Below are 25,269 nucleotides of genomic sequence, written 5' to 3'. Positions count from 1 at the left end.
AACTCAGGACAAACCTTTAAGTTGTAAGATAATTTTTTATCTTGTGAATTGTTTGATAAACAATAAACATCAATTTCTTAGCAAAATAATGCAGAAGTAAGAAAAATTTGTGAACTGCTATTGAAAATTAAAGACAATTGGTTTTACAAGGTTCAAAATCCCGTTAAATGCATTATTGATAGCATTTACGGGAACTTGGTAAATGTTAAACTTGGTTTCACGGGAGTTTTGAAACTCTTGAAAAATATCATCATTATTTATAGGTATGCAATTTCAAAAGAATAAATTACTGTTTTAATTTCTGAAAGTCTATAACACTATTACATTGGTCTATGAAAGTAACAATTTCAAATAAATTCCTGAAAAGCGTCCAAAATTTTAAAATTATATGTGTGTGTGTGTTTAGGGACGAAAATATATGGTCAAGTATAGGGACTTAGATGAAACAACTAACAATTTCATGAATTTATTTAGAATTTTCTTAGTTTCTGGGATTAATGTGACAGTGCATTAAGGGATGAAAATAGTGATTTATTCTTTTTAATACTTAAGAGATCTTGGCAAACTATCATTGCTACATTAGTTTCTCAAAATAAGAAAATTACAAATATGTGTCTAAAATTTCCAGAATTGTTTCATCGAAATCTCTCGCTTACTGTCATTTTGATTTATACATATATTAACATTGTCACTTAAGTCACATTTTTTTTTAACTTTATGAACTAAAATGACATTGTTATACACTTTTAGGAATTAAAATAGTGGTTTATTCATTTTTTTTTCTTTAGAAACTATAAGAAAGAAGAAGAATAATACTTCAACAATAAAATTGACAATTTAATATTTTAAATAAATAATAAATAAGGTAATAAAGATATACATAAAATAAATACAAACATTATTGGTGAAAAATATCATCATTATTTATAGGTATGAAAATGAATGCTGTACCATAAGTTAGATGAGAACAATACAATTCTATCGATGTCCACATATCATGGTTATTAAAAAGTAATTGAAAGTCTTGCGGTTTCCATTTAATATTTTTTCCAACAGGTTCCTCAAAAGCAATTATATGTTGTTTGAGATCTTATCTTTGGACTTAAATATATTTTTAAAAAAGGTTCAAGTTTGATGGAATCAAATATAGACAAATTTCAATGAATTCAATCCTATTTAATGCTATTATTTCAAAAGTATCATTCAAATTAAAATTTGAGCTCCATCTCAAACAATATGATTAGGAGTAGTTTTTAAAAAACGTATTTCTTTTTTATATGAAATCAAAAAAATTAAATAAATTTAACTAATATTCTTAATCAGTGTAAAATTATATATTTTTGCTTATGTTTTAGTCAAGAGGTAATACATTTAAGTATTAAATGGAAACACTTTTTGTACTGGAATTAATGCAAAAAATTTATATTAACTTACACATATTACTCAACCATTTGAACTATACTCAACCCCTTGGTATGCAAACACTTTGTCAAACAAAGATTCAAAATTTAATTCTTCACTTTACTATTTAATATTTTTTTATTGTTATCATGATATTTTTTTAAATATTTATTAATTTTACAGATGATTAATCTCCATCAAGAATTTTGACTGACCACTCTCACTAAAAAATTTCATATCCTAGCTATGTCTTTTCACAAAGTTGAAATCTCAGAGACACTACTAAAAGAATACATGTCATGTTTTACATGAATCAATGACATATTACTTATTATTTAATGGTTTAAAATATTTTAAGCTATATTTTATTTTATTATTTAATATATAGAAAATTCATTTTTTATGGCTAAAAAATATCATTACATAAAATCTATATTCAATGCCCATGAGTTTGACTAATTATGTATTTAATTTTCTTAACTTAAAAATGGTAAAAGAAAAAAATTAAAATATTTATTTTCTTTTTTCTTTCATATTCTCATCTTCTAAATAAAGCAATATCATGTTTAAGTATATTTTTTAAAAGATAAAATGAATACTAACAAATACTTCTAAGATATTATCAAACAATTTATTAAATAAATAGATCATCCATATGTGTTTCTTGGAACAATTATTAACATAAAGATAATCAAGTAAATAGAATTACAAATGCGTTGCCCTAAGTATAAATGGAGATAGTAATCAGATCTGAAATAAATGGGTATTTATAAAAACTAGGATAAAATATATTTTTTTCCTCAAAATATTTCAAAATGTTAGGTTTAACCCTTATAAAAATTTAATCCATTTTAAGTTTTTATATTTATCCAAAAATACGAGTTTCTACTTTCCCATAGAGGACTAAAACAGCATCATTTTAATAAACGAAAAAACGAAAAATGAATTAAAACATATTTTATTCTAGAAATTATTTATAGCAAATTGTGTTTTATTTATCAAATAAGTATGATTTCAAGTATATATAGTTATTTGTAAAATTTCAGGATGTGGATCTATAACATTAAATAAAGGCTATACAAAGTTATATTTACATATTTATATGAGACCTTTGTACCCTTCATTTGTTGCGGTAATTAATTGTACACTTTATCCCTTTAGTATATCGTTTAGTGTATAAAATATTTTTCATTCTTGAAAATTACATTTTCTAAAAAATCATGTTTTTGAGAATGTTATAAATATGTTTGATATATCTAAAGTATTCTAAAAACTGAGAGACATAATTCAACTTTTACATTATAAAAAAAAAATCTTTATGAGAATGTAACATTTTATAGGAAAATGTAGTTAAAAAATTATTCCCAAAATAACCTTTATGGGAGTGATTGTTAAAATTGTCATATCAAACATAAAAATCTAACATTGTCAACTTAAGATTCTTGGAAAACTTAAAAACTTTCTCCCTATTAAATTTCTCTCTGAAAACATCTCCTTGATTCTCCAACATAACTTTTTACATTTTTTTCTTCATAGTAATTGCATGTATATCAATATTTCTTTCTCAACCTAAAATTTAGCACCATTAAAAGTGAATACATTTCATGAAAGTTTTCATTAAATAGAACCGCCTTTAAGGTGAATAAAATCAAAAGAAAGATTTTGAATTGTAATTAAACTTACGGATGTTTATAGATCTGAATCTACTCGTGATCCAACTCAATCCAATTATATTGAGTTGTGTTTTTAAAGTGTTTTAGTCAATTTTAACTTCATCCAATTAAGATCCGATAATAAATGGGTTAGATAATGGTTTTTATTTTTTTTTTAATCCGATTCAATTCATACCATACAATTATATTAATTATTAAAGGCAAAACACATTAATTTTTAGCTCATAGTTTATTAAATTATTAAATTAAATAACTTATGATTTTTTTCTTTTTTAAGTTATTTTTATCTTTGTCTTGATTTTGTTTATGCTTTCTTATACTAATATAATACTTTATTTTTATCTAAAATAAAATATTATATTAGCATTGAAATCATTAATTCTATTAGTATAATATTGTCACAATTTGATTCTTTTTTAGTATATTTAGTCACTATATACTTACAAAACTTTAAGTAAAAATAAATTATTTTTTTTACAAAATAAAAAATATTTAGACCTGATTAGCTCAACCTATTTATGATTGGGCTAGTTTGGGTCAAGTTTGTAAAAAAAAAATCGTACAAACTTGACCCAACCCATACAATTTTGATTAGAGTTGAATGATGAATTTAGTCAAACTCAACCTGTTCATAATGACACTAGCTATAAGTTTTTTGAAATCGAGAAGGAAACAACAAATCACATCTTTCTTTTAATACTAAGTGTTAACCCAAGTTTTGTGAAAGTGTAAAAAATGGTTCAATTTATTATAAAGTTGTGGAGTTAATCAAAGTCATAATATGGTCCAAAATATTATCGTCTGTATGGAAAGTACATAATCAAATGATACTTAAAACTAAGATTGTCATTTATTCTAAAGTTGTGGAGTTAATCAAAGTCATAATATGGTCATGGTTCAAAGTTGAAGTTCTAAATCTTAATTATCCATTTTCTGGTAAGCATATTAATCCTAGGGATTGTCTAAACTCCCAATTACCAGTAGTTGTTTAGGGCTTAAAAGATTGTTAACTATGTGTGTAGTAAAATTGTTAAGCACGTGGAAGTTTTGTATTATATAACATGGGATTAATGTTAACTTTTCTAGGTGTATCTCCTTAAGTGATTAGTTGGCACTGTATTTTCTTTAGGAGTATTTCTAGTAAGCATCATATTATTAATAAAAAAAATCAATTTAAGCAAATGCATATATACTAATAAACTTTTTCTTTGAATGAATAATAGTAATAAACTTTTTAAATTAATTGGAACACAAATTCTTAGAGTACAACATGGATTTTCCTCTGAATCATGTGTCCTAATATATGCTAAAGTCTTTCTATATGCATAACACTCATTGTTCTATTTGTAAACTATAATTAATGGAGTTTCAATACATAAGAAAACTAATTTTCTTCATTTAATTAGTATTAATGCGAAACTCCTTTTTCTTATGTTAATCATACTTTAATCTTCTTGTTTTTCATAATGCATTTTTGGGTACATCTCAAACTATTTGATCTTGCGTGTTGAGACCATGACCACTTTCTATAGCTTACACATATTTATTTGATTTAATATGAAAACATGGGTATGCTTGTGTTGCTAATGCCACTCCTAACATATGCTTAACAAATAGAGGTTTTACTGCATCGTAACACTCCAGATGAGATAGTCAATGATCTCACACATTTGGCATCAACAACTTTAAAACTTTGCTCAGGATTATAATTTGGCTTTGGTACTTGTCCACCTTGTGTTTCCATGAAAGATGCACCATTTTCAAAAACATCCCCCACCGAATGGAATTCCCACGAGTCTCCAATACCATTACTTTTTCTCCATGTTACCTGCACATGTTATTTAATTAGCATATTTCATTCACCCATTCTAATTAAGTAACAAATATATTAACATTTAAACCCACTAATATTTATTTTGTGAAATACTTAATATATTATTCTTGTCAATATTCAATTTCACTTATTTATATTAAATAAAATATAAAAAAATGATAAACACTTAATTAATTAGCTAGTTTAATTGCTTGAACAAATTACCTCTTTACGCCCTGACGTTGGTGCTATAAAGAGGTTTGATTCGCTTTTGAGGCTAGGTTCCATGCTACCACCTATGGCATATTGTACCCATCCCATATAAAGATTGTTTGCAACATGTGCATACCCATGGCGAATTCTGCAATGTTTGTAATAAATAAGGCATCAAAAACCTTTGAAACTTGTATTTTTTAATTACTTAATTGAGCAATTTAGGTTTAGTTGAGAAATTAATTACCTTGGCATGCGTTGGTGGCAATTAGGTCCAAAATAGTTATATACGACAGTGACCATCATATCCTTGTCTCTCATATACCCATCATCATGTCCGAGAAGCATAACCTTATTTTGCTCTCTAAACCAATTGTTTGAGATAGTCACATTAGTGGAACCACGTGTGACATCAAGGAGACCATCTTGACAATCGTAAAGTGTGTTGTGATCAATCCAAATCTTTGAAGCTGTAACCAATCTTATTGCATCTCCATCAACTTGACCTAAAGGTATCACTTCTCCATTAGGTCCCATTACCATTCCAGGAGCTTGAGGTCGACAGTGATGAATTCTAAGGCCATGGATGATTATGTTGGTTGCCTAATAAGAAATAAGAATGTAGTTGTGAGTTACAAAGTGGTATACATGCATGAAAAACAAAAACATAGAAAACAAGCTAAAATGTTTATGGTGAAAGTTTAAGTTAATGTTTGGTAACTTTTTTTTTTTCAAAATAAGTCTTTTTAGAAAACAATATAATTTCAATTAGCTTTAACTTATTTTTTTTAAAAAAATCATAGAAATAAGTCTTGTGGAATGTATACATTAATTGAAGCTACATATTACCTTAAAGATCATCAAACATGCATTATCAACAATGTGAACATTAACACCTCGACCATCAATAGTAGTGAAGCTACTAATGAGAAGGGGTTTCTCGAGCCTGATGTGCATGTCTCTTTGGAATGTGATCCAAACTTTGCCTTGAATCCTAGAAGCTCCATATCTCAAGGTGCCATTTTTAGGGTTTATTGGGTCGTCACTAGGATCAATAACTTTGTAATGAATGAGGTCATTACCAATATTATTTGTCATCTTCCCTACATAGCCCACTGAACATTTGGCAAGTTGTGAACGGTGTTTCCTCCATTCTGGATTCAATCTCCAACATTGATCGATCTCATTCATTTCCAAGCCTTCTAACTTGGATTGTTTGCTGGCAGAACTAACTTTTGGATTGAACATGGTGACACTCACAACAGCTAAAACAAAGCACCAAAGGATATAATTGATTACTTGATAAGTCATGGTTCACTATGTTTTTTCTTGAATTAATTTCAATTTGCTAGATAAATAATTAAATTATTAAAAAGAGGGGATGACGAGGAAGGTAGGAAGTTTGCTTGATTTTAAAGGAGGAGTAGTGGCATATATAGGTTATTATAGAAGTTGAAATGGTTAGTAATTGTGTCAAACTTGGAAGTTTGTTGAAGTTGTTGCACCAAACTATGGCCCTTATGACGAGAGAAAAATTAAGAATAGAAAGAAAGAGGTTAAGGTAATTTTGAATCCTTGCCTTAATTTGGTAATGTAAGTGTAACAATTAGCTAAATTTGTGCAATAATTAAGTAAAGGGAAACAGGAAAAAAACCAATGTTTTTCGGGAATTAAACAATTGCGTATAACTTCCATATTGATCTAATTGTTGTATTTTGTAAGGATGAAAAATTCATCAATTGTTATACAACAAAAAATATTTAATTTTCATGCATTATATGAGGTATTTTTAAATTTAAATATTATTAAAAATTATAAATGAATAAAAATACTGAAAAGTATAAGAGAAAAATACATATTAATTAATTTGACAATATAATAAATAATTAATATTTCAAATCAAAATTAATATTCTAAAATTCATTAATGCTAAAATTTGATGGAAAAATTAAATATTAACCTAAAATAAATATTATAATTAGTAATTTGATAATTTTAAAACATAAAAATAGGATATTAGGTAATAATACGTAAAGTAATGTGTGATAAAAGAAAAATTACAATAAAAGAATTCTTCATATTCAAGAATGAAGACTCATATTTACAATATAAAACATAATAAAAAAAATGATGGGTAGTGTCGTAGAAAATTAGTAACTTGGAGAATAAAAAATAAAAGACAAGCTTGGGAAATCAAAACTATAATTGTTTTATAACTTGGAGAATCAAAACTATCTTAAAAAACAATAGGTCGTGTCGTAAAAAAAAAAATAATGGGCCGTATCATACTTCTTCTAACCCAAAATATATATGTATGGACTCATCAAAATTTCGGGGTTTTTTTTCTTTTTTTCTGGATGGTCTGGCCCAAGCCACCCCAGAACCGGCCGAAATTTTGGGGATAGAACAATGTCATTCTCGAAACTATTTGTAGGCAAATGTTAGGTAGTAGAAAAGCACTTCATTTATATCATTCTGAATTTGACATTTTTTTCTCTTCTTTTTTTCTTTAATCATCCAATTCATCTTATATTTATTATTCTAAATTTAACTTTTCTTTAGCAAATATTAATATGCTAAAATGTTAATTTTATTAGTAAAAAAGATTCAACCTATCATTTTTTTTCTTTTAACTATCCAATATACCTTACATTTTTTTATTATAAAATTTGACTTATAAGAGCATCTCTAATGATATTCATAAGCAACTTAATTTATTGCACATCAATCTTAAACAACTCAATTATATTTTTTTTAATAAATATTTCTATTAACAAATTACTTAACTCATAAATATTCTATTTTTTTTGGGCAAGAAGGGGTGGCTAGCTAGTTAAAATGCATAGAAGATTATGGTTGATGTTAATTATATATGGTTGTCTTTCTTTCGCTATCAAATCTAAAGTTTCATCCTTTCTCGATTCGCTGCATCCAAGTAAAATCACTATCATGAGATGAATAGATATGGTGGAGGTGGAGCTTGTCTTAGCCAGAGCTCGCACTCACAAGATAAGCAGCAGTGCCCATTAGTTATTTAGTTACACGTCCGCATTGTATCAAATTGCAAGCGGCGACCGACCGACGCTGTATAAATGTGAAATGACGTCTAGCTCTCTTCCTCCTCTGTACTCATCCTGAATCATTCAGTCTACCAGGTTGCCACATAAAAATAAAATAAAATAAATACAACCACATTACCACTGTAACTATTCCCATCGGAGAAATCATTACATGTTACATAAATTTATACGAACCACTACCACGATCAACACAGCAGTGGAAGATTAGTGTAAATACATGAAGATTTACATTGTGTTTGTTTCTGCAGGGAGAAATATCGGGTTTGTGTTTGTTTTAATAAGTATAAGAGAGTTAATTTCAAAAATAGTGAGATTCATTTGTATAATTTATTTTTTAATTCTCTCATCATCTCTTTTATAATTCTTTTCGATCAAATAATTTTATTTTTCACATATTTTTGCTATTCCTTTTTATTTTTATCTACTTTATATTTCTTCTTTCAGGCAAACGCAACCTTAGGTTGAATTCTCGTTATTATCATTATAAAAAATTAAGAGTTTACATGTCCATTTGTATATTTCTTTTAAGATATTTTTTCTTTCAGTTTCATCTTCTCTTTTATGTCCATATTAAACACTCTTTTTATTAGACATGACAATAAAATTTGTACTCATTAGTATCTATCTAAACTCGTTTTAATTTTGATGAAAAATATTCAACTTGACCAAGTACGAATATATGTTTAGGGATTATCTGAATTTTTTAATCAGGGGTCAGGAACGAGGATGTTATTATCAGTTTCATACTCATTCCTCCTACTCGTCTCGATAATGAAATTATTAAATTTTTATTAATTACTTATTAATTTTTTTTATAATTTTTACATAATTTAAGATTTTTTTCTTGATGACTTTTTAGAAAAATGCGCTGTAAATACAAGTAGTTAAAAATAAATGTGTAACAATAATTTTTTTTAAATTAGATTTTTAATATAATATTTTTTATAATTTTCTTTTTACAAATCTAATCTGAGTATGACCCGATACTAGTACGGGTGTCTAATTTTTACTACCAACAAATCTTCTTTATTTCCATGCCTCTTTTGATTGTCTTGATCACCTATCATATTAGTGAACAAAATATTAAAATAAAGGATCTCACTTTTAATTTGACTTTTTTTTATGATAATAGTCATCATTCTTATTTTTTTACTACTCAATTTTCTCGTATAACTTCTTAAGAAATAACCTTATCAATTATTCTTCTCAAGATATCAAAAGGACAATCAAGTAACTTAAATTCAAAAAAGCATATCAAAAGTTATCTAAACTTATTACATAAAAAAGTACAGAAATTCATGGAAAATTAGATAACCAACCTTATTAAATAAACTACAATCCGCATGTATCTTAAGTCTGAAATGTTGAGTACATTTAAGTGTGAAATGTTGGGCTCATGTACTTTTACGTTAACTTAAAAAGATGATTAATGCCACTTAATTTTTTTAGTTATATTTAAAAAATAATTTTTTTCTTAAAGTACCAATTTAATATAAGAATAAAATGAGTCATTCAAATTAGAATCACATTTATTGAAGGGTATTTTTGGGATGAGATTTTTTTCTTCATGTTTGACATCAATTACTTAATTTATAAGAAATAATATTCTTTTTGTATTTCTTTTAAAAATTAAAATATTTTTTTAAAAAGTAAACAAAACATATAATGTGTATTTTTATTAAAAAAAACTGTTTGCAAACTTAAATGGTCCTAAATTAGCTCATAATTGTTTTTTTTAATATGATTTTTAATAAGAGAGTTTTAGAAAAAAAAAGTATTTCATTAAATTTAAATGTTATGCTTAAATTTAGTAAGAAAAAAAATATGCGTACACGTAAAAATTACAAGGAGTGTTTATAGAAGAGTATCTAATAAAGTCCTTTGTCAGCGGGAAAAATTAATAATTTTATGGTAATAATATAATATGTAAGGCGGTATCACAAATATTTAAGAAGTTTTATTTAGGCCTTATATTTAGAATAAAAGACAGAACTTGAAAAAAAATGCTTATAAATAATTTTCAATTAATACTATATACTATATATATTTTCACCAAAAAAATATACTATATATATATAACATTTTATTTATAATTTTATTAAAGAAAAAGAAAGTAATTAAAAATAACTCATATTTCACATCTATCAGAGCATTTTAAAAACGCTTCCTTTGTGTATATCTATGTGCTTCGGATAAACATGGAATAAGGCTAGCTCGCTCCGGTGGATAGCACTGCTGCACTGCGCATATGGTTATGGTAGGTAGCATTATTTAATTATTTATTTATATTTTTGTACAAAAATATTGTTTTAATTAATTTATTTCATTTTTATATTTTTTGTTCAAAAAATATTACTCTTCCATTCCATTTCAAAACAATAATCGTCTTAGATTATTTTACATAAATAAAAAACAAATAAATAAATAAAAGAAAGTCATATTTTTTTATAAAATTTATTTTTATATTATTAATAATTTATTTATAAATTTTATTATCTATGATTAATATTATAAGAAATAAACGTAAAAAAAATGTCACGTTGAAAAACTAAAATAATAATATCTTAAGATAATTTTTTTCTTATTGCAATAATAATAAGATGAAAGAAATATTTATTAGGAATAAATTTTCCTAAAACTCATATATAATTATAACTTTTTTATCAACAAATATTGATTATTAATTTCTTAATTTTTATTAACAGCAAGGATGAAATCCACAATCTTATATAAAAGGGCAACAAAATTCGACAGATTTTTCACTCTTTATCTATGCCTTGTTAAGTAATTTCGAAAGGCTTCTGTTCCTTCCTATATATAAAACCAGCCTCTTGTATCTATTTGCGGAAAACACCCTAGTTTTTCTCAGTTGAACCTCGATCGCACACCAGAGAGAAAAGAAAGAATAATGCCACCTTCTTACTGCGTGAAGGAGAGAAAACCATGTGTGAGATGGGTCGAGAAATATTTCAAAGATTGCCTTTGCAATTTGAAAGATGAAATCTCGTTCAGCTTCGGCCTCACAAGTCTAGTGTTCTGGGGTGTGGCTGAAATTCCTCAAATAATCACCATTTTTCGTACCAAGAAAAGCCATGGAGTTTCCCTTGTCTTTCTCCTCACTTGGGTTGCTGGGTTCGTCAATCTTTTTTCATTTTTTTTATTTCTTTATTTCTTTCCATTCACCTCTAATTTCATAGTCAATGCAATAGTGTAACAAACTTTTCCACTTTCTATTTTTTTAACGAAATCTTTCGGATCATGTCCACTAAAAGAGGCAGCACTAATTGACTTAATTAATTACTTATGATTTGTTAAAAAAAATATATTTATGATTTGATGCAGGGATATATGCAATTTGACGGGTTGCATTCTTGAACCAGCTACTGTGAGTAATTCTGAACCATATGAACTGTAATAATTTGTTTGGGCATGGTGGTGGTCCCGTCCGCATATGACATGCAACTGGGTGGTCTTAGTCTCTTTGTTATCATCATATATATTCTGTTTCATTTTCACCAACTAGATTTTTTTTATTCTTTTAATTGTTTAACCCCCTTATTTAATTTCATGCGATTGTTTTTGTCTTTTTTTCTTTTTGGAACGGTCGATCGACATGCAGTTGCCAACACAGTACTACACAGCTCTGGTAATTAAATTTTTTGTTGTATCTTTTTTTTTGTTCGTAAGATATTAATCGCTTGTTGTCATTAGTTGATCCTAGAATCCTTATATTGAAAGCACATGATACAAATCCTAATTATTCATTTCTCTTTTTTATATACTATATATTGACACTATTTTAAATTAATGTGAAACTTGAGGGCTTGAATTTTATTTTTTTTTCTAATTCACCCCTCACGTCCAACACTTTTTGGGTTAGGTACGTGTGATCATTTTGAATAAATATAAGATAGATTCTGATAAAAAAAAATCTGACGTAACACATAATACTATTTTTAAAAGATCCTACTAACGATTGCGAATCATTTAATCTTCTCCTTAATCAGTGTATTAAGGTTATTGATTAAGGAATCAACAAATAATTTTTTTATTGAAGATTATATTAGAAATCATATACTTTCCAATTAAGAAAAATTTATATTCTACAAACGGGAAATGTGCTGATTAGGTTCCAAGTTCTATAGGATTCTGATTTCAATTTAGTATTGGACACGTGTCATCTGTTCAGTCACAAGCAAAGATTGCTGGCTTGACTTGGTTGGTAGTGTGGTCTGGCGCAGCCTAGAAATACTGCCAAATCGGCCTTTAACATTCATTTATTTTTAGAAAAGGAAATGTCTCATTTGCCCTTTTTTTAGATGATTTCACATTTTACAAGATGTATACAGAACTTTATACTAAAAAAACTTAAAATGAAATTTAAAATAATTGTGAGAGAACATAGAATAAAAAATATGAAGATAATATTTGAACATCTCAAATGCTAACAATCTCAAATGCTAACAAGTAATAAACACCTGGAGAGGAAAAAATAGTATTATAAGTGATATAATGTGAGATAAAGAAAAGAAAAAAATTGGTTTATTCTTGTAGAGAATAAGAGCGAGCATATAGACTACAGAGAGAGAAGTGCGGGGAGCCAAGAGAGAAAGAAGATTTTTTTTTTCTTCCTAAAAACTTTTTAGATAACTTTTTTTTTTGTTGAAAAGTTGCTTTTAATATAAAATTAATTCACTTGTTGTTTTTTTAAAAATAGAAAATATTTTTGGTTTAATTTCTTCTAAAGAGCTAGAACATAAATTCAAAAATAAAAAAAGGTAACCTAAGCACTAGTAGAAGTCATATATTAAAAATTATTTGAAGAGTCGGGGTTCGTTCGTTATCTGCATTGCCAAATAGTAAGGAATCTATAGTTACTAAGTGTATAAGAACTCAAATGTGTGCCCCTTCCTCTTGATAGGGATAGCTTATATGCTGCTAATAATATATTTATAACATGACAATAAAAAATATAGTGAATAAAATGACTATAAAATAATAGTATTAAATTTATATCATAAGTGTTTAGTGTTTTTCTTACGATGAGGGTTTGAACTTAAAATTACATGCAAATTATCAAGACCTCTACCACTAAGATAAGTGTAGATTTTATTAGTTTAATGAACTCTTGTTGTAAAATACTTGCAAAACAAGAAAGTACACTTTGTTTTTTTTTAAAAAATAAATTAAATTTACGTAATTATTATTGGATTAAAAATCACTTCAATAATTCTAACATATATTTTAAGTGACTAAAATCAAGTAGGATTAGAGTTCCCCCATACTCAACTCTGCTGTAGCTAGCCTGTAGTTGTATTTCATTATTATTATTTATTAATCTTTTTGAGCCACAAAAAATTGCAACCTTGATCTTATTAATGATCAGTGTCAATGTTGTAATTCACAGCTTTACACAATCACTACGATCGTATTACTACTGCTAATCGTATACTATGACTACATCAGCAGATGGTACAAACATCGTCAGAAGGTCAACCTCAAAAGGGTACATTTCCAATTTCTTAGATTCCTTCTGATTAATCAAATATTCAAATGTGAAATTCACACACTTGTTCTTTGGGTCAAATTAATTAAATGTCAATTTTTTCTTCAAACTAAAGAACACATCATCATACCATACTTTATTATGTTACAGGATCATGAAGAGGAGAAAAAGCCATTGAAGCCACCGAAACCAACTAGCAAATCTGGAATTCCAATACCAAATGGCACACCCAAGGCAGCACCTAGACAGGAGCACTATTATATGTACGTATATAATTTCTTCCCATTATGTTAGTATACATTCAAAACTCTTAGAATGAATAATGTGAGAGGTTTAACTTAATTCCAAAAATTAATTCATAAGGTGAGAGTTATCCTCACTAGGTGACCCTTTGGATAGATTTAAAATAAATGTGAATTAAAGCTTAACTCAAACCCTTGAGTTAGCTCATAGAATGAAGGTTGTCCTCACCTTATAAATTTTATGTTAAGACTAATTCTAATAAATATGAAACTTGGTATTTTCCAATAAAAACAATGATGAAAATAAGGATCAAACTTATGATTTCGTACATCTATCCTAAAGCTATTTTTTTTTTCTTAGTAATAAAATCTAAGGACGCAAATGTAATGAACTAAAGAAATGTAATGAACTGAAGTGTATTTTTTTTAGTTGAATTGAATTAAATTAAATTAATTGTGCAGGTCAGCAAGATCATTGGCTGGGAGTGGCACTCCACCCTGGGGAACCTACATGGGAGCTGCTAAAAGTGGCCCTGCAGCCATGGAATCGATCAATGACTCTTCTTCCGACAATGAAGCACCTCCTGCTTCCTCAAATAATTCTGCAACCCAAGCTATGCCAATCCCACGTTCTGTTGCTGTGAGTCTTTCAATTGTTTAACTCAAACATGATGCTAACTTGATTACTAGCATGTTTGATTCCACGTTTCTGATTTGATTTTCCGCATCTTGAATGTAATTTTAAGAAAAGGTTATTATTGTCTAAATGGCACCTCGATTACTTATAATGCCCTTTCCTTACCCAATGATGATTATTTCTATTTTAGTACAATTAGTCTTCCACATTAATTTGTGCCCTCCTCACCTTATACTAATACAAATACTGCTATGTTTATCAAATTTTTGCACCGTTTCAGGGAAGTTATGGAACATTTCTAGCAGCTGCTGTTAATTTGCCTCTCAGGGGCAATGCTTTGAGGGAAGGATACATAGGATTTGGTGGAAGAAAACTTTTGCAGGTAGGACTTGCCAGTGATAATTGTACCTTAATTAATTCACACTCATCATTTTCTTTAGTGTTGGGTTAGCTTTGCATAATTATTCTTGCTAGTTGTTAACAACTAATGCTCATCATCACAGGAGTACGAGACACATAGTACATTTGGTCAATGGCTGGGATGGCTCATGGCTGCTATCTATATAAGTGGTCGTGTTCCTCAAATATGGTTGAACGTAAGTGTCAAAATAAAGGATTTTTCTTTTTCGGGTTTGAACTATATTCATTTTAAGTTTGATTATATTTTTATATATGCTTTGTTATTACTGATAAGCTCTTGTCCTCAATTGCTAATTGATCAGATTAAAAGAGGCAGTGTGGAGGTAATACTCAATTAATCTTAAACTCATGCTTTCTGACTACGAATTATGTGTGCAAAGATTAACTAGTATCTCCACAGTTTTATGTATGCTTTCCCTTTTTGTTTTTTATCACAACAGGGGTTAAATCCTTTCATGTTCGTCTTCGCATTGGTTGCTAATGTCACTTACGTGGGAAGGTTACAATCTTTATCCCGTGTACATAAATTTGCATCCAATTATGTTTATTCTTTAAATTAAGTAAAATTAATTAATGATTATAACATTTGTGGGTGCAGTATTCTTGTAAGAACTACAGAATGGGAAAGAATCAAAGCTAATATGCCATGGTTATTGGATGCCGTAATTTGCGTGGCATTGGACTTCTTCGTATCCTATACATGCATTTCTTGATGCAGATTATTGTTTTGATCGTGTTCATCTAACTATTTAGTTATATACTATTGAAGAAAAACCAAAACTTTAACAATATATGATAGATAATATCTCAGTATATCTACTATAGATGCTTTCAAAGGAGAGAAGCACGTGATGATCACAAAGAAGCTGGAAAAGCTGCTGCATCTTGATTTTTATAGCTGTGTGCTGTAACCAATTGATGTTGGATTGAAAACTTAATGGACACCTTCACAAAATTGAGCTACTAGTGTATACTCTTCAAGAGAAGTATGCATGCTGCTAATATTTATATAGGGATTATGGGAAATTAGTACACACTCGTAGGATATGCTTGCTTAGTTGTTGAAGACATGATAGTGGCTACTTTGAAATTGTTTTGTTGATCCAATAACTGACAAAGCTTGTTGGAGGATTATGCTATGACTTCCTCTGTAGTTTATACAACATCACAACTCTCAATTCAACTATGTGCTTTGCAGATTTGTTATATCTGTTTGAGAAAATTTATAAGGTAATTAGAATTTCAATGACTAAGATTTCAATAAGATTAAAGTGACAACTTTTTGTCGAAATATTGTCTTTCGATAATAGATTATTTCTCAACAAAATTATTACGTACATGTAAGAATCGAGTGTTCGGATGAGAAGTTTTTATTTTTATAATTGAAGGTATTAGTTAAATTTATACTTGATGAATTGAACTATTACTGGATAAACGAATTGATTTGTCATTTTTAAGAGGCCTTCTAGCCTAACTAAAACACGAGAGGTCATTCTTCGTGTATAAAGTCAATTAATCACCGTTATAACGAGACAAAGAAAAATTACTTCCCAAACTAACCAACTATGATAATTCAATATTCAATACAAATAATTAATACACATAGTTAGCATATTAAATCTTATTATAGGAGTCACTTGTGCTTGTCCTAATTAACCTAAGCTATAAAGCAAACTGACTTAAGGAACATTAGTTCTCAAACTAGCATATACACTTAACTCGGATGGATATACTAGGACAAGAGTTATAACATGACCACATCTTCTCTTATATGAAACCCTACTAATCTAATGAGCACTTTCACCAAACATGTCTATAAATATGATGAGTCTTCTCAGGTATAGATAACTTCACTCATTTTCTCTACTTATACACTTTCTAACTTGAGTGTCGAAGCCTTTGCAGGTGCCGCCATCAGAGTTTCTCATCAAGTACAATTGTGAATTATTGTGTCTTCGACCATACCATTGGCCAGAATCACATCACAACAAATCAAAGAAAAAAAATTATAAAAAACTAAACTAGAAGAAGATAATTATAGGTTTAGCACCATATTAAATAATAATAAGAAAAAAGACTAGCCATTAATGAAGTTCAACACCTGTAATTACAAAGAGATCTTATACTGGTGCTCTATACTTGTAAGTATGAAAAAGGAAATTAAAACAAATTTTAGGAAACAATGTCGATTTTGGTTTCCTTTTTCTCAGGCTTGGGATTTCCCTTACTCTGGGTCATAAATGGACAGGAATCCAATCTAGTGGAAGAGAATTGATATTAGAACCTCCAAAATCATTTTTGGCCATTAATGCAAAATTACCAAAATATCCTTTGTCTCTTTTTCTCCAATATTGGCACTTACTCTTTCCCACCTATAATTTCTACAATACAATGAAATGAAATTGTGATTCTGTTGTGTTACAGAAATTACAATACAGTGGAATTGTAATTCCATTAGATTGTAAATTATACAATTAATACTTAAATTATTTCTATTTGTCAAACAATGAAAAAAATGTACAACGAAAGTAGATTCCATTATAAAGTGTAATGGACTCATACTTCTATTACACTTTCTTTGTTAACCCCACTTGTATAACAAAATTAATCGTGATTTTGTTGCATAATATTTTTTGCACCAGTGCATTGTGGGAAGAGTATTTTTGGAAATTTGGAAAGATGACAGGGACGAATAGCAATCACATGGCCCGGTTTAGTTTTATAAATTTTGAATCAGAATTAAAAAAAAATGAAGTTTCACATCAATAATCTACATAAAATTTTAACGCAACCCTGTGGATTAGTGATATGAAATTCTAACTAATTAGTTTATTTTGTGGATTAGTGATATGAAATTCCAATTCTAATGGGAGAACAGTACAAACAATATATAATTTTATGTTCAAATTTAAAGTAGAAATAAAATATGGAGAGAGAATTAATTTAAGAGATTTTTATTTGACTCATGACAACGCCGAACACACAAAAATTTAATTGTCTTGTACGAAAGTAGTGTGTTTGAAGGGTTGTTTACCAAAACACGCTGATAAAACATATTTAACGTTTCTCTAAAGTTAGATTTGACTTAAAAACTGTAAAATATATCAAAGCTAATTATTAGACGCACTTTCATTTTCTTGCAGTTTTTGTATAAACTCCCATATTTCATTGTTCTTCATAATCAAATGAAGGAAGGAGAAAGTTTCGTGTATAACATGCAATAACTAAGAAAGGAAACAGAAAAATTAGGGGACAAGAAAATCAGAAGGATCCAAAAACCAAAATCCTAAAGTCATTATCGTCAACTACTTAATAAGTTAACGCACATTAGTAATAAGCATACGTGTAGGTTTTTTTTCCCACCTTCAATAATTAGTGCATGCTTTTATCTCAACACTAGTACAAAAATATGATTGATTAAAGTGGTAGCGCTTCAGTGATTCCTTTATTTGATTATCGAAAAAAAAGAAGTGATTCCTTTATTTGTTGTCAGCAATTGATTCTCGTTTAAATTACTAAGCGAAGAGCCAAATATGTTAATTTCAATTTCAATTTTTTTTTATTCCCGTAACAAAGTTAGAACAATCATGATAAATCTGGTCAGATCTCCCAAAGTAATATTTTGCTTTGGCTAAACAATAGAGTGATAGAAATATTGTCACTTTGGTTCACTTTGACAAGAAAAATGTGTGAAAATTGTCTTTTAATAGATCCTGATCACTACTCTAGCAAACCATTCAATCAAGTTTATTGACTTGTTCCGTGATTGATAATTACTATTTTCTTTTTAATTTTGGATAAGTAATAGGAAGGAGGAGTAACATTTCTATAAAAAAAATCTATAGACCACAGGTGTACACATGCATACAAGTGATGTAATGAGTATCCACTTCGATTTCAAAAATATGACTGAAAAATGAAAAATAATGTCTGAACTATGCTATATTTCTTATGTGCTTCATCAAAACTTTCATTATATAAAGAGGGCAGCAAAAGGTAAAATGAACTATTATTTGATTTTCTCTCCTTAACATTTTGTTTGGTATGTAACAAATAGGTGAAAAAAGAAGAAAGAAGGGGAGAAGAAAGGGAAAATCACAATTATAAAGGTTGAGTGAAAAGGGAAGGATATTTTAAAAATTTTAGGTGGGTCACAATATACAAATTTCACTCTAAACTGAATGGAAATAAGAAGAAATACACACAACTCATAAGTTGTCCTCTTTCTCGTGTAGAATATATGTATCAACTTTGTTTGCGACGTTCTCTTCTCTATTTGTGACAGACTTGCATAATAATGTCACTTAATAAAAGATAAAAAAAAATGAGTAGCAAAAAATAAAAAGAAAAAAATGTCATCATTATAAAAGAATCTTGGAAGTAGGAGCATTGAATCACATGGAGATGAGTGCAAAACACACACATGCCTATGTTAAAAATTATTTGCGTTTTGTTGTGCCATATAATCAATTATGCCATAAAGTGAGTTGCTTCTTCCATTATGTACTCTGATCCCAACTACCGGTATAAACAACTTTGTTTCTTTTGTGGTGAACAATGGAAGCCAACAGAAGTTGAATGGTGAATTTGAAGGGTTTGAATTATGTCATCTAGAAAGCAAAGTCAAAGGTATGCTTTATGTACATAATTTTCACTAATTTGTGTTCGCTAAAGAAAAGCCCAAGGATAAAATTGATAAAGAATAAACTTTAACGCATAGATAAGTATATAGGTACAATTATTAGAGGGTTGATGATAAAGTGTTGAACCATTTTAGTGATGAGACACGCGCTTGGAAGTTATCGGTCTACATTATCAAATCATTTGAACAGTTTCTAGGGATTATGAATTGACTTTCTACTATGAGTATTAAATTTCATGAAGAGGTTTAAGGTTTTATTGATTTCTTGCAAAAGTCATGGAAACTTTTGAAGAGGTTTAGGGTTTTATTGATTTCTTGCCAAAGTCATGGGAAACTTTTGAAGTGAAAAAATATCACAAGTGAGTTGAATTGTGTTTTACAAACTTTAATTCTTTTTTGAAAATAAACAATCTTATATAAGTGCAAAAAGAGACAATTTAGAATGGAGAGTTATTTTGAGCTCAAAACTAAAATGCAAACAATTTTTGAAAAGAGGTTTTGATTGTTTAGAGCTTTATTTGAAAAGATATTTTTAGTTGGAAATACTTTGATGAAAAGATTTAGTTCTAAGTTTCTTTATAAAGGAGTTAACTCGACTTAAAGATTTATAAAAGCTAGTTAATAGATCATAGTTAAAAATCATTGCAAAGAGAGGAACAAAATGATGCACAATGATTTTTATACCAGTTCACCCCAACCTTAGACTATATCCAGTCTTCACCCTTCAAGATGAGATTTCACTAACGCACTCATCCACTGCTAGATCAGCAAATCACTAGATTTCAACAATCTTCTTGCAACCCCACTGTACTTCACACCTAGATATAGCTAGACCAACTACACTACTAGTTACAACCTTTGTTAGCCACTTGTTAGACTTTCAACAACAAACGAGTTTTGTGTTTTGATCGCAGATACAGATTTTTCCTCACAAGAGGGCTTCCACTCAATAAATTACATTTTCTCACTTATATCTTAGATCTATCTTAGTTTACAAGCTTTTACAAAAGTGTGTCACTCTCTATCGAAAGGGTTGAAGAAATAGTGACAGATTTCTCACACAGAGATCTTTGCTCAAGTTTTTCTCACTTGGAAGGCTTCAACTTGTCTTCGCGATGCTCCTTCTTGACCTCTTAAAGCTTCAAAAAAGACTATTGAAGTGGAGTCCACTAAACTAATAAACTTCTGGAGGAAGCAAACACAAATGACAGTTGTCATCTTTGAAGTGACAAAAATACCGTAAGAAGGGCGGTTGAATTGGAGTTTTAAATAAATTTTGATGTTTCTTTTAAAATAAAGGTTTTCAAAGATAGTTATGAATAAATGAGTTTGGAATGAAAGGTTGTTTTGAGCTTAGAATGGAAATTCAAGTTGCTCAGAATGAAAATGCAACAGTTTTTGAAAAAAGAATTCTTTTGTAATAAACTATTGTTTCAAAGATAGTTGCTTAATTAAACCTTTTGGTAAAAAAAAATAAAATGTTTGGTTTTTTTTGTTAAGTTTGGTAAGATGAAAAATTTAATATTTGGCCAAAAATAGTTTTTAGATATGTGTAAAGCAAAGTAAAGGAAAAGGAAAGGAAAAAGTGCACAAAAGATTTTTATACTAGTTTATCCCAACCTTAGGCTACATCCAATCTCACCCATACAGATGAAATTTCATTAACACAACTAGTTCACAACTAGACCATCAAACCACTGGATTTCAACAAGTTGCTAGTTCTTCACTGGACTTTAAACTTAGCCTGTTTTAGATCAGCTACACCACTAGATTTCTCCACTACCAACCACTGCCGGTCTTTATAGAAAAATGAGTGTGTGATTCAACATCACAAATTATAGATTTTCTCCTCACTAGAAGGATTCCACTTAGAAACATAATTTCACACTTGTATCTAAAGTTATTACAAGCTTTGAAAGTACAATACAAAAGTAGGTCACTCTCACAGGGAGGGTTAAACCTAAACATAAATTTCTCACCATGTTTGTAGATTTGGAACTTTAACTTACTCTTCATAGCCTTCGAAAATGCCTCATAAAATCATCAAGAAGACCGTTGGAGTTGGCTCCACATAGCTGACAAGCTTCTGGAGTGAGTAGGGTCACTTTCTAGTTGTTAGGATGTGATAGCATAAATAACCATTCCGAGGAACCTTTCAGATGGGCATTCTGAATTATCATTAGAATATTCATTATGATGTTTGTTGAGAATGCATTCATACTTTGATGAATTCCCTTGATGAAGTTCAGATTGATATCTAATTCTGATGTAGTGCAGCTTCATCACTCTTAACACTTCTTCACAGCTTTAAAGCATTTTTAAGTTGATTACTTCAGAAAGACTTAATAATAAAATGAGTTGTTGATGTCTTAGTGCATTGTCCAGGTTTAGACTGAGTAGTTCTCTTCAGTCTTTCAAATCTGATAGTTCACATTAGTGTTTCTTAAGGACAACTTCATCATTCAACAATCTTGCATATTTTTATGTAGTTGGTTATTCCTTTCTAATGTGCCTACAATGTTTGACAACATATGGAAGTTGAATAATTTTTAAGCTTAAGTCTTATGATATTGTTCAAGTGATGCATTTTGATTCTTCCTGAATCATTCTGATGTGTAGAAACTCAAAGTCAAAGTCTTCATCATTATAATGTGCAAACTCTACATAACTTAATTTAGAATCATGATGCTCTTCATGTAGCCTCTAATGAATCTTCTATTTAAGGACTTGTTGTTCAGTATCTTGCCAAGAACCAAGTACTCAGAGGTAAGCAAACTTCATCATTTTGATGGGCTTCAAAAGATCTTCTGAGTTCTCAACTATGACAGTAGTTCTCTGAACCTTTCTGAGCATCATTCTAAGTACCTCAATGAAAGAACACACTTCTTCTTAAGGGAATAAACACTAAAATACTTAAGCAGAAATGTTAGTCATCACTTAATTCCATCATCCTTTCAATTTGCATTGTTAATGGTTTTTTATAATTAAAATCAGGGATGTGAATTCAACAATGTCATGACAAGCTAGTAGGGTCATTCTAAGTTTCCCATTTTGAGGAACCTTTCTGATGAACATTCTGAAGATACATCAAAATATTTTTTATGTTAGCTGAGAAATGATCCATCCTGAAAGTGGATCCATTTGATGAAGTTCAATTGATGTCTTTCTAAAGTAGTGCAACTTCATCAATTTTAACACATCTTAACATTGCAAAACATTCTGAAGTAGATTGCTTCATGAAAACAAAGTGAAGGTATAATTGTTGGTGTGTCAATGTTCTATCCAAGGTTAGACTATATAGTATCTTTAGTTTCCCATTCTAATGTTGTTAATCAGATATTCTCATGGACAACTTTATCTTTCAACTTGGTTGCATCTTCCATTGCAATTAGCATTCACTTTTTGATGTGTCCTTATTGTGTGTGGCAACATAGGGAAAGTGAGATGTTGTCAAATTTAGTCTTCTGAGGTTGCCTTCTATATGTGTGGCATCATATGGAAGACATGATGATGTCCTTGAGGTGCATTTTGAACTACATTATGAACTTCAGTCTTCAATGTTAAATTCTTCATCATTCTAATGTAGGCTCTAATATAGCTTCATTCTGATGTCAGATGTTCTATTTATAGCCTTTGATGTATCTTCTATGTAAGACCTTGATGTCTTGTACTTTGCCAAAAAAAAAGTACTCATAAGGAAGCATTCTTCATCATGCAAAGGGGTTTCAAGGGATCTTCTAAGTTGTTTACTCTTAGCAGATGTTCTTAGACAATCTTTCTAAGCATCATTATGAGCACCTCAAAATGCATGACCATGTTTGCTTCGTAATAAGTTTAGCACTGAAACACTTGAGAAAAATGTTAGTCTTCACTTAAAATGCATTTTTCTTTCAATTTGTATTGTTAATGGTTTGTCATAATTAAAATCGGGGATATGGATTCAACAACTTTTAGAATGTAATGTTAATTATGTCTTTAATGGTGTATTGTTAATGAACATTAAGATAAATGTCTTCAACGAGATGAAAAGAAAGCCCTAGGGGTTTCCATGTATAGTCAAACTTGGTTATTGACTCAAGGGGGAGAAACAAGAAACAAAATTTAGGCAATAGAGACCAAACCAAAAGAAATGAAGAAATAGACATGAAATTGTTGACCGTTACCGTTGTGGTAAGAAGTGCCATATTCAAAACTATTGTCGACTTTTGAAAAAGACTAAAGAAGACAAAGGAATAACAAAGAAGAAGTTGGTGAAGATAAAGCTAATGTGACATATGATGATTTACTTCTTATTGAAGAAAATGATGTTGTTAATATTGTTAATATTTTTTTAACAACTTAATATTTGTTAATAGTGTATCTAGTTGGGTGCATCATTGATAATGTTGCTTTTGTGACATGTTATATTGAGGAAGCATATATTCATTTCCTATATTCTAAGTAATTTGATGATGTGTGGCTAGCTTATTAAGGTGCATTAAAGTTTGTCGACATTGGATAAGTTAATTTTGAGTTCCCAAATTGTATTTGGACTTAAGGAATACTTGGAAACACAACAAAGATTATGATTATTGTTAAAGGTATGAAATATTCTAACATTTACCTATCAGAAGAAAAAATAATTAAATAAGTTGTTTATTGTTAGTCGTTATTTATGACTAACTTTTGTATTGAATAGTTTTATTAAATTAGCATCTTTCCCCAAATTTGTGGTTCTTTTTGTAGGATTTGTACAGATTTTCATGGTTAGTTTGATTTTGCTCAGTAGATACTTCCATTTTTGTGAATTAATGTGAATCAACTTCAGTTTCAGGCTAAGAGTAGAAAAAGGTGAAGCAGCTGGTGTCTCGCTAAGCGAGGCATATGCACTTAGCAAGTTACATCCGCTAAGCGAGGCACTCGGCCTGCTTAGCGCGTGGAGAAACCCTAGAAGAGGATCAGTCATAGATGCTCGCACCCAACGTTCCGCAAGCTCGCTTAGGTAGTCGTTTGTCCCTTCTCGCGCTCGGCACGCCCAGCTCCCTAAGCGAAAATTCACTAACTCGCGCTTAGCGAGAAAATGACACTAAGCAAGCCTTCAGAATTTGAAACGTCAATGAGTCTTTAAAACACTGAAGTTGGCGTAAAAATAGGAGATACACAGAGGGAGGAAACAAAGAAACACACAGAGAGACGAAAAACAGAGCAAAGTTCCAGCCTACAAGAGAGTTTAGGTTTTATAAGTGATTTTAGGGTTCTAGGGGTGGAGGAGACATCCTCATCACTTGTAATCTTAGTTTCTCTTCTAATTCCCATCCTTTGTGCTGAAAGTTGCTAACTTGTCATGGAAGGCTAGACCTCTTGTTGGGGATTTCTGTTGAACACTTGATGTAATATCTTCTTACTATCTATTTAAAGTTATTTTTATGTGTTCATTGCTTTTATCTGTGCTTATTTCTTGCATGCTTGTGGCTTGATCACCCATTTGTATGTAAAGTTAGGATTTTTAGTACTGGGAAGTGCTTTAAAACCTTAGAACTTGATAGAGCAGGCTAGAAAATTGTATGTCTGGGATGGAGTGCAGTGATTTAGTTTATATTATGTTATAATCTTAATGCAAGTCGTTTAAACCAAGTTTGTTGAGGGATCAAGGACAAAGTTTA

General features: G+C 29.4%; 2 protein-coding genes across 3 annotated transcripts; one reads left to right on the top strand and one right to left on the bottom strand.

Annotated features, from left to right (window-relative positions):
• Positions 1–4,680: 4,680 nt before the first annotated feature.
• LOC100811216 (probable pectate lyase 4) lies at positions 4,681–6,411 on the bottom strand. The gene is made up of 4 exons (XM_003548852.5): positions 5,950–6,411; positions 5,348–5,703; positions 5,113–5,248; positions 4,681–4,902 (listed from the first exon to the last, which is right to left on the bottom strand). Exons 1-4 carry the CDS (start codon positions 6,409–6,411, stop codon positions 4,681–4,683), a joined length of 1,176 nt encoding a protein of 391 aa, XP_003548900.5.
• A 4,530-nt stretch (positions 6,412–10,941) lies between these two features.
• LOC100787660 (lysosomal amino acid transporter 1) lies at positions 10,942–16,119 on the top strand. 2 transcript variants are annotated; one of them, XM_003547951.5, is made up of 12 exons: positions 10,946–11,312; positions 11,523–11,565; positions 11,800–11,826; positions 13,588–13,686; positions 13,837–13,949; positions 14,391–14,568; positions 14,846–14,947; positions 15,069–15,161; positions 15,288–15,308; positions 15,426–15,484; positions 15,584–15,674; positions 15,785–16,119. In XM_003547951.5, exons 1-12 carry the CDS (start codon positions 11,089–11,091, stop codon positions 15,872–15,874), a joined length of 1,140 nt encoding a protein of 379 aa, XP_003547999.1. In that variant the 5' UTR covers positions 10,946–11,088; the 3' UTR covers positions 15,875–16,119. The 2 variants fall into 2 exon arrangements, with proteins under 2 accessions (XP_040866442.1, XP_003547999.1); XM_041010508.1 differs by having other exon boundaries at positions 10,942–11,312; positions 15,069–15,308.
• Positions 16,120–25,269: the final 9,150 nt, after the last annotated feature.

The sequence above is a fragment of the Glycine max genome, chromosome 16 (assembly GCF_000004515.6).
Source record: "Glycine max cultivar Williams 82 chromosome 16, Glycine_max_v4.0, whole genome shotgun sequence".
Taxonomy (NCBI): Eukaryota; Viridiplantae; Streptophyta; class Magnoliopsida; order Fabales; family Fabaceae; genus Glycine; species Glycine max.
The sequence above is the reverse complement of the archived record's forward strand: the minus strand, read 5'-3'. Positions and strand labels throughout refer to the sequence as shown.